This window comes from Octopus bimaculoides, chromosome 3 (assembly GCF_001194135.2).
Source record: "Octopus bimaculoides isolate UCB-OBI-ISO-001 chromosome 3, ASM119413v2, whole genome shotgun sequence".
NCBI classification, from domain to species: Eukaryota; Metazoa; Mollusca; class Cephalopoda; order Octopoda; family Octopodidae; genus Octopus; species Octopus bimaculoides.
In genome coordinates, this window is record NC_068983.1 from 72,208,079 (window position 1) to 72,219,769 (window position 11,691).

At 33.0% G+C, this 11,691-nt stretch overlaps 1 protein-coding gene across 5 annotated transcripts in view; it reads right to left on the bottom strand.

Moving 5' to 3' along the window:
* LOC106875473 (tubby-related protein 4) overlaps positions 1-11,691 on the bottom strand; it is a 682,417-nt gene that overhangs the window by 264,235 nt on the left and 406,491 nt on the right. For all 5 annotated transcript variants that reach the window (XM_052966219.1, XM_014923631.2, XM_014923630.2 and 2 more), the window contains exon 4: positions 4,814-4,985. In XM_052966219.1, coding sequence (XP_052822179.1) covers positions 4,814-4,985 — 172 coding nt within the window. The remainder of the gene's footprint in view (positions 1-4,813; positions 4,986-11,691) is intronic.

An 11,691-nucleotide genomic window follows, 5' to 3' on the forward strand; every position in this document is an offset into this window, starting at 1 on the left:
CATAATAATAATAATAATAATAATTATTATAATAATGATAATGATAATAATAATAATGATAATAATAATAATAATAATAATAATAATAATGATATTATATTTGCACACACACACACACACACACACACACACACTCAACGGGCTTCAACACAATTTCATCATCATCGTTCATTTGACGTCTCTTATTCCATGCTTGCATGGATCAGATGGAATTTGTTTCCACCTAACAAATTTTATTCACAAAGCTGAATCAACTTGAGGCCACAGTAAAAGCCACCCAAGATACCACATAGAGAAATCAAACACAGAATTTTGTAACTGTGAAAAAAGCTTCTCAGCCACATGGCTTTAACTGCACCAATGAAACAAAGAAAGCAAAATTGCACAGAAATACACCGAAAGTACTCACAGAACACCACATTTGAAAAATCCAAATAAACAATACTAGTGCAAAGAAAATATATTACATTCATCATGGACCACTGCTTATACACCTTACTCTTAATCTTACCACAACCTTCAGAGAATACACAGCACATTTTGAGTCACATAGGCTGTTCTTAGTCCACACCTACATATTAGTCAAAACCAAATCCATTTGGACCTGCAAAAGACACACAACTTGCACAGCAATCTGCAAAATGTAGCGCCTGCAAGTGCTTTAAGTGTCTTTTATATGTGTGCTCCCAATGTTGTAGTGCCAGGTTGTCTTTTGATAATATACCAAGTATAGTCATAACAGATTGTACTATAACTCTCAGAAATGCACAAAAGCAGGTGAAATTTCTCAGAAAAGGCATTTGACTATGTCTGATAATAGATTTGTAAATGGTAGTCATCACAGATGTTTTAACAACAAGACTTATGAATTTCCATTAAAAACATAATATTCCATAAATAGGTTCAATAGAATTAGATTGGATGATCTAAAGGAAACACTTACACAAAAAGTTTATTAAATCAATTAAAAGTTTTCTATTTTCAGACTAAAATAGTTACTCATTAAGATGGCCCTAAATATGGATATTGTATAGATTATTGTATGATAAAGTGATAGGATAATAAACTGAATAATTTTGAAAAAGTCTGATACTCATACAGAATAATCATATAATGAAGAAATTTATTACAATCCAAATCAACTGTCCACTGGGAAAGGTAATAGAGCTATAGAGGAAAATCACCACTATCACCATCATCATGCATTCATCTTCCATTCTGATATGTCTGCTTAGGCATGGCTGCTATAACTGGATGCTCTTCCCAATGCCAACCATTCTACAGGGTATACTGGGCACATTTTTCTATGTGGTACAAACTATGGATCACAAAATACAATTGAATCTTTCTTTGATATCAACCAGTTAGAAAGGGAGATTAACACCAACACTAGACTTGCAAGAAATAGTAGTGAAATCTCCTATAAACATCAATCCTACCACTACAAAAATAGAAAAAGACACATTGGATAATGTAGTCTTATATATCCTTAAAAAGACAAGATGGTCATGGTTGGAATGCTTTTAATCAGAGGTTTGCATAATCAAGCATAACTTGGGGTTAAACAACACTGACAAAAATCAACAACAATAATCTGTCAGCTATAATGTGAGTGAATGTACGTGAATAGTTATTTAAATTATATAGAAAATATATAAAATGCTAGAGAGACAGAGAATTATGAACAAGCCATGGCAGTAAAGCCACAAAATAGGTTTCACTATTTCTACTCATAACTGTATAAGTGCATACAAATGAACTTTAAGACTTTAGAGTAGTAAACTATCAACTAGTTAAAATTATGACTATTTATCTATTGTATTATACAATGTAGACACAAACTCAAGTATTTGATAAAAGCTATCACCTTTAACACACATTTAATCTTAAGCAATCAAATTGACTTCCTCTGTTAGGATAAAGTAAAACTATATTGTAAATAACCAACCAGATATCTCAGAACTACCAATCAATAACGTTGGCAAAATTTTTTTTTTTGTGTGTGTGTGTGTGTGTGTGTGCATATTGGTTCTTTGCAGCATGTGTGCATATGCATGTGAGTGTGTGTGTGCATGTATGTGTATAATCACACAGACACACACGTATGTGTATATCAGCATATACATATATGTGTGAAAATTTGAATGAATATATGCACACACACACACACACACACACACACACACACACATATATATATATATATATATATATATAGAAATACCTTTGTTTCCTTTGTGCATGACTTCTGCCCTTACAGCCTAACTACTTCTATGCATTTATCACATTTGAAGTCCTAGTTCTCTGTCAACCTGCCAGAAGTCACTGGTGCACCTTTTGTTTACTGAATATTTACACCGAGTACAAAACATGACCTTCCTACTTACTCTTCCTCCTCCTCTAACATATCAAACAAGACCATTTCCTAGGTAGCATTGACTTAATGATGAGGAGGACGAGGAAGAAATGGATGGTGTGTGTTTGTATTTACTTAACATACTTTATGAGATACTTAATGCTTGATAAGATCCTACTTTCAACAAGTATTTTATTAAGTGTGGTGGATGCTAGAATTGGTAGAGCATTAAACGGAATACCTTGTTGTATTTGATATTATGTATATATTTTCTGAGACCAATTTCCTTCCAGTCTTATTTTGCCTTTTATCTTTTTTGACAGAGGTAAAATAAGTACCTATTCAGACCTATTATACCTATTATACCCTTGAAGATAGTCTTCCAGTGGTGTTCCTAGAGCAAGACTTTATTCTATGAGATTCTATAGAATTTCATAGAATAACTGAAAATAGTTACCACTGCTGTAGAAAAGGCACTGATATATATATATATATATATATATATATATACATGCATGCAATATGAAATATTCTGAAGAATCTTTCTCTTTATGCTGATGTAATGATAGGAAATAGCAACTTAACTACACATATGCATGCACACACACACACAAATCCACACACCTGTACAAATCAATAAGAAAGTCTCTATGCAAATTGTTTTGTCTTGTTAGAAATAGTAGAAAATCTCCCCCAAATCACATTTAGAAAGGCAAACACTTTCAATGCTACCAATGATATGAATAACAGCATTTAAATCACTGATACCAACTACAGACACTGATAATAATAGGGAAATAACTCAGATTTGCCAGTGAGGAACCACTATGAAGCTGTTTGACCTGCTACAAATAGCAGTCAAATATTTCTCAAATCAAAATCTTCTATCTTAAAAGAGAACAACATGTTGACCAATGAATCATAAATATACAAATAAGAAAAATCTAACAAATCTTGAATGATCATGGCTAAATAATAGTAATATGCATGTATGCACAGACACACACAGACACACACAGAGGGAGATAAAGAGACACAAAGAGAAAGACAACATAAAAGTCAGATACTGAAAGAATTTATCAAAATATAGATGAAACATCATTATGCAAACACAAGGAAAAATAACAGCAAAAGGAACAGCAAAAATGTAACGTAAATGTAGGTTAAGAATACAAAGCATTACTTTTAGAAAAGCCATTTAGAATAAGTGTATAGATACCATCTGTAATGGTACCATATATGTGCTTTTTCAATGACTGGTTCGATTTATTTTCTAATATCTTACATTCAAGAATTGAAATTACGATTCAATGAAAAGAAAAATATATACCGGAGTATTGGTAAAATAGATGCTAGCTCTTTTTATTACTATCACCATCAGGCAAGATGGCTGTTCAGAATTAGCATAGCATCATTCATGTCTTTTTGTATTATAAGTTCAAATTCCTCTCAGGTCAACATTATTCTTTCCTTCAAAAGCAGTAAAGCATCAATCAAGTACTGGTATTATTCAATTATCTCTGCCACTACTACCTCGCAAAAGAAGGATTCAAGCCTAAATTGAAATTCATTATTACTGGAATATACAGCTAAGAAATTTGTTTTGCAGCAATGTGGTTTTGGCTTCTGTTACACTGTGTGGCACATTGGGGCAACTGTCTTTCCAAGCTGGCCAAACATTTATGAATGGATTTCACAGTGGGAACATATATCTGTGTGTGTGTTTACTTGTTGAGTCATGAGGAAGGGACAGAGCTTATGAGCATTGCAGGCCATCTGATACTGGTAAGATAAGACCAACACCATTAAGGCTCAGCATACACAAAAAGATAAAAAGAAAAAGAAAAGACAGAAAGAAGATAGCTCACTTAAATGCTAGATGCTGGAGTGTGCTGTGTTCATGTCTAATTGTCTTGATATAATAAGCAAATTGTAAACAAATGTCACCATTATAGAAAAGTGATATCATTCATTTTCACTCTTACATAAAATCATATCTTGCTATTGTGTTGTTCATGTTTGAAGGTAGATATCATTGTGCTTGGAAATTGGTGAAGATTGGCAACAGAAAGAGTATTTGGCCATAGAAATTCTGCCTCAGTAAATCTTGTCTGGCTCACGCAATCATGAAAATGTGGTTCTTCACATTTGGAGTGTGGCTCACATATTTGGAATGGCTAGACCATGTCCAGAAAATAGCAAATACCAACTTACAAACCACTAGCTCCCTATTCCTTCATACATAACAGCAATGGTTCCAGTCCATCTGTACTAAAATATCTAGTGAAGGTTAATACTCTGAGCCTGTAATCTTATTAAAAATTAACTCATTCCAGGTAACAACAGTGAGGAGGAGAGAGAGAGAGTAACAGCAACAACTAGAATTATTATACTTTATGTAATAAACAAAAGGAAATCAATATGGGAGATGAGTAATTAGTTGGTTGCCAAACTTACTAGGATGGATATATTTTTCAGTTTTGTTAGCTTCTGCCTCATCCATGTTGAACTTTTCACAGGACCACGACATAGCTCCAATCTCAGCCCCTTCAAGAACCATCACCTGAGTTAACATTGCTCCAGTAGAACTCATTACAATTATTTGTCCATCAGATGTCCCAAACATCACCTGAAATAGAGTTTGTAGTAGAGAAATTATAACATATACATACATAAATATACAATGAAAAACAACCCACTTTTTGTAATCATTTTCATCTACAGCTTTGCAAGATTGTAGTACAAGTAACAAACTACATTATCCAACGTTTCAAAAGTGCACACTACTTTCTTTTTAATTTGATATACTTGCTACTTTCAAATTTAATGTTCAAAAGTAAGAATCCTATTGACTGTCACATGTTAAATTATCAACTCAGTAAATCTATAGTGAACTACAAACAACCCTTATATATGTGTGTGTGTGTGTGTGTGTGCGTGCATGTGGCATAAAAAAATGCAAAAAAAAAGTTTAAAAAAACACAGAATTTATCAGGTTGACATTCAGGAAATGGGAAAAAAATAGAAAATGTCTTCTACATTTCAAGTATTCACTCTTCTGAATGACAGAATAGATAAGGAGAAAAAAGAATGGAGAAAGAAAAATGGAGAAATAGAAACACGTGTATTTAACCATCATGGCACCCCCACCCACAAACACATCTATGTGTGTGTGTGTAAAGGAGCTGGTATGATTGTGTGGTTAAGAAGGTTGCTCTTCTTAACCACACAGTCCCACTGCATGGCAATTTGAGCAAGTGTCCTCTACTATAGCCCCAGATCAACTAATACTTGAGAGGATTTGAAAAAATGGAAAATGAGAAACGAGTATCATCATCATCATCTTTGTTTCATGCTGGCATGGTTTGGACAGTTCCATAGGATCCAATGGGCCCAAGGACTGCATTGTACTCCACTGTCTACTTAGGCATGTTTTGTATGGCTGGATACCCTCCCTAACATGAACCACTTTACAGCATGTACTGTGTACTTTCTGTAAAGCCACCAACACTAGTGAGTGTCACAATGCAGCTTGCAAAATTACAAACCTTGAGACAAGTAGCTACCAGCATAAAATTATCTCTCTTGGAGGATGCATATTAATTTTGTGTGTGCATGTGTGTGTATATATCTGTGTATATATGTTATGCTGCCTTGTCATGATATTGCATAATAGTTATAAATGTGGGTTACTGTCACAGCCCTTTTCATATCCAATCTTCTATGAAAACATGTCAAGCTATAGGGAAATATTAACTTGTTTGAAAACAGATAAGGGTTGTGAAACCATTAAGTTAGAGGGATGTAAGATGCATCAGAGACAAGCACATGCACAAAGACACACACACACACACACACACACACGTGAGAGGCTGCCACAATGCATTGGTCAGCCTGGGGGCTATAATAGTAGAAGACAGTTGTCTAAAAAGTGTCACATAATGGGACTGAACCCCAAACCACATTATTGCACAGTGAACTTCTTAACCACACAGCCATGCCTCTAAATTATTAAATAAATAGAATAAAAAATAAAGCTTACATCTCATGCTTGCATGAGAAATTGAGTGTAAAACAAAAACAAAATGAAAATTTTATGTTTATGAATTTGTTTTGCAAGATTCCTGATGTGAAATCATGTGTTGAAACACTTGTTATATTTTGGGATGGCCATTTTTTTTCTTGCCAGATAAACGCACACTATATAATCGTTCTTCACTTGTTTATTACTGTTCTTATTTTATCTTATGCCTACTGTCTGGAAATCTTTTGTTACACATCTGGTGACCTCTTCAGGGACTCTTCCACCCCACGTTCTCCTCTTGCTCTGTTTAGTCAATGGAAGAGTTGCTGAAGAGATCACAGGTGTGTGATGAATGATTTCTAGACAAAGGACATAAGATAAAATATGAACAATAATAAATGAGTGAATAACAAATATATAGTGCATATGTTTATCTGGCAGGTGAAATTTTTTTTTTTTAAATGACTATCCAGAAATGAAAATTGTGATATGGAAACAGTATAGAACAAATTTAGAAGATAAGTGATAGGAGTTTCTTCAACCCTTATGCTAGACACAAATCTTCCTTGCATTAGATTACTGCTAACATATCTGGAATCATGGAGCTGCTTTTTAAGTCTCTTCTGTAACCACTTTGATGGTTCTGTATCTCTTAACTAGAAAATTCTGTGTTTTGGTTAATAGGCAAAATTGAATATGACTTAGTAGCAATAAACTATTCCTTCACATGCACCATGTCCTTCCTTTGCTCCTGTTTTAAGAGCTCATGTAGTTACAAACAAGTATAGGCACCTTCATTACCCTCACACCCTTAACCTGGGAAAACATAAAAGACGTAGAGCTATAAAAAGAAACAGTTGTATCTATTTAACACACAGGTTGTAGACTTATTTGAAGATGACCTTTATCTATCTTGTCACAGCACATCATTGATTACATACAGCTTATAGTTCCAATAGTGCTATCCTTTTGGTCACTGCATTCTGGCAAATGCTACTACTGTTGGCGTGCAACTGCTCATTAACCATCAAGATAGTTTATTTCTAGCTTGTATCTACATCTAGAGGCCATTCTACTATCAGCCATTTGTCTGTACAGATCAACTAGGTTTATTCCAACTAACCATCTTCATATCTTTTTCAAACGTCCTGTATCTAGAGCTACATCATCCAATGTGTCCTTCATGGTTTTTGTTCTAGATTATTGAGTAAGATGTGGAGGAAATTTGGCTACAATTTCTTGTAGGTTGATTAAGTGTGCAGAGGCTCACCATAAGTTTAAGCTGAAGCTCACCAATTTCAAAAACTTGTAAAAGCTACACAATCATCTTTTTTTTCCTCAGACTAAACAATAGTAACAAAAATTCTACTTGCTAAATGTGAGTATGTGATAGTTTCAATCTCAAGCTGAAAACAAGTGTAAGCCAAATATATAGTAATAACAACTATTGCAAATATTGTGATTCAAAAGTTAGGGTATAGGTGAGTAGTTTGATTGTTCAAAGCCTGACATAAACAGTACTGAATGCTAGGACAAGACAACATTACTTTAGTAAATATAATCTCACTCTACTCACAGGCAGCTATTGCATTTGGTTCTTATAGCTGAAATATCTAATTACTCAGACTTGTACAACTGATAACAAGATATAGCGATATGAAATGGGTTATAAAAAAATTATAATGTGTGTGTATGGATGACAAATTGGCAGAGATGGTCAAACATTCAACCAACAATGACTTATGGAATTCAATTTTTCTCCACACTGACTAACTCTGTTTTTCTCTTCACAAAGAAAGCAAGTGGTGTAAGAGCAAATATGTACAAATAATATTCTGTAATGCTGTGAGAGTTAAATTAAGTTACCACCACTTCTACAAAAATATTCTAGTGATTAATCCAACAATATACATACATAAACGATAGATGGATGTCAGAATCACTAAAATGGTGAATATTCTTCTTACATTCTGTCTTCAAATCTCACCCTGGTCTACTTCACTTCTCAACCTTCTAAGATCAGTAATATTAGCACCAGTCAATAAAATAAGTATTGGGTCAATGTAATCAACAATTATATCATAAAAGGCTCTGTTCCAGCATAACTACAGACCAATAACTAAAACCAGAATAAAAGAATAAATGAATATATTGTCGTTACATCCATTTTTCATAGCTAGCACAGCTTGGCTGATTTTGGAGCAATTGCTTTTACATTTGCAAAGAGAATTTGCTCCAATATAAAAACTAAGAAAATATGCATTCAGTAATAACTACTTTTTAATGTAAAGAGAAGGAGGCTTCTATAACTTCTATTTCTTTCCTTTCTTATATATACTTTAATGCACTATCCAGTTTGTACAGGCAGAATGAAAAATGTTAAGTGTTGTGACATTAATGTGAAGCCAATTAAAAATAGCATATTAAATAGTTTGTCATATGAATACAAAACCAGTGCAAAAATTGTGATATTGATTGATAAACACAAGATAAATATTCTAATAAAATCTACAAGAGCTAATATTCTCCAGATTTTTTCCCCAGCAATGAAAATAGTAACCTTAATATTAAAATAACAAGACTGAATCCTAATTTATGCAAGGAATTATGTATCAATGTAACTCTGCTTCTACAAATACACTTTCATCATTTCCAAACTGTTTTACCAGATATCAATTATAAAAAAGAACAACAGATGTATGCAGGTGAGTTATCAGTATGTTAGACTGCTGACTAGAGCTCTTGATGTTCTACACCCCATCACTAGCACTGAAAAGATAGTCAGGATTTTCCTTAGTGGAAATAACTTTGGAGGTTCTGTCATCACTATCTAAGCATCTAGTATACATTTACAATAAATACATTAATACTATAATGTTATCTTCTGAATTATGGAATTTATTCAAAGGATCTCAAAAATACTATTAGATGATGTATATTATTTTATGATCCTGTATTTTATAAATTAACAAAAAATGCAAATTGAGAACTAGTTGGTTGATGCATGAATCAGAAGAATGATGTGATACAGTAGCATCATACATGCAAGACAGGGGCATTGAATGTGCAAAGGACATTTGATAGCTGGAGAGAAATGTAGTAAGCATTATCTGTTGGATGTGCAATGTCAACATGTATGAGATACAAAGCACAAACTGAAAAAGCAGCTGATTAGCTAAGAAAACAGTGTGAGGGGAGATGACAGTAAGGTGTGGACATGTGATGTAAATAGACAATGATACAAGATGATGAGTAGTGTATGATATTGTAGGAAGGTACTTGTGGAAGAGTCAAACAAAAGAAGACATGAGAAGAAGTGTTGAGGTCACAGCTTGCAATCACAGAGGAAGAGGCAAAAAACTAAGATGAATGACAATATGCCATATTAATAGACATTTCCAAACCATGCCAGCTTGGAAAACAAGCAATAAAATGCTGTTGTTGTTGATAATAATGAATCTGGTTCTCTATTCTATTTAATAATAATAAAATTTGGCTACATATTTCTGAAGCCTAAACATAATAAATTTAGATTTCAGAAATATGCAACCAAATTTTATTTTAACAATTTTACAATATATTATTAACACTAAATCAGTTGAGCATACACATAGAGAAATGATTTGGGTATATCAGAAATGATATTAATGTAAGTTTGGTGATGATATACAGTTCCTGAATTCTGTTATCATAACTCATATCTCAAATTTATATTATACTTGTCAAATGTCACCTTTCACTCATTCATACATTTGTTTGACCATGTATTATTTCAACTTAAGGACATAAGACTTGAAGATCATCAAAAATTATCGAAACAATGTTTTACCAATAATATGAAAATAGCATTCTGAAAATGTCAATAAATGACAATAATAATGCCATTTAATGATGTGGTATTTATTGCTACAATTTAGTGTTCTTATTTTCATTGCATTACACAGTGTAATTCTGTGTTCCTTAGGTCTGTGCAGTATTATGATTTACTTTTAATCGTATTAAAAGTACTCTACATAAGAAGTGTACGATGCCTCGTCATGATATTTTCTATATTTTGTGTAAATAAGTGTGTCCTAGGGTTTTGGTTATGTACTTGATTGCATGATTTTATATCATTCCAAAAGCATTTATTATTGTAGGGGTTATATGCTTTAAACTTCCATATTCATGTTCATCTGGATAATCTCTCTGTTGCTTTAAGAGATATTTTTATCATCTGTCAGGTCTAGTACTTTGATGAGTCACCTTCCCCTTGTTGTCTTTGACAACAATTACCAGTCGATCAACTTCAATCTCTTTGTCTGTGTGTATTAGTATACTCCCTAGTAGGATTATTTTCTCATTTTCTTAAGACCTTTTTTGGTGTATGTCTATACTATCTCTTATTTGTAGCTATTTCATATTGCTGGCATGATCTCAAGTGTGTCTAAGTCCAAACTTGGTCATACCTGTAGGTATATTCTTTCTTGGCGAAGACTGGGCAGCTAGAGAAGAGACATTAGATAATGTAGTACTAAATACACTAAATATGAAAAAGGAAAGATGAGATGGACACAATTGGAATGCTTTGATCTGACATGGGATTCAACAGCTACACATTTCTGATGTTTTGAAAATGTTCTTACACAAGGCCTATAGATTTTAGTGAAATTTCTTGCTAACTATGGCCTTGGTCTCAATCACATTTAACTTCAATTACAACCCACAATTCTATGTTTTAATAAACTTCTGTATTAGTTTGGTAGATTTACTGGAGACTCACTTCATCAGCTTATTAAAATTTCCCATTACAAATTCACTTTAGCTTTCATCTTTCTGTTGTCAATATATTAAGACCCAAATGAGAAAACTAATACTGGTCTTGATGTAATTGTGTCCATATTTATTAAGACCCAGATGATGAAATGAATACTGGTATTGACAGGATTGTATCCATCTTGCTGGACAAAATTCAATCAACAGTGATGAATCAAGATGAATACAATTCAATGACTGCAACTAGTAAAAGCATAAAAGAATCTTTTGTGACCAAATTGAAATAGAAAAAGAAGACATGTTTTGATAATAGAGCCATGGTATTTGTGTACAAACATACACATACACACACACACTCTCTCTCTCTCTTTTACACACACACACACACACACACTTGCATAGTAAATTCTGTACTGAGTCAACTAACAATTGCAAAAATTCAAGAATTTTCTTCCAGTTAACCTACCTAGCATTCATGGTTATACATTCAGATGCAAATTTGAATTATATATTTGTTGTAGTTATATATATATATATATATATATATATATATATA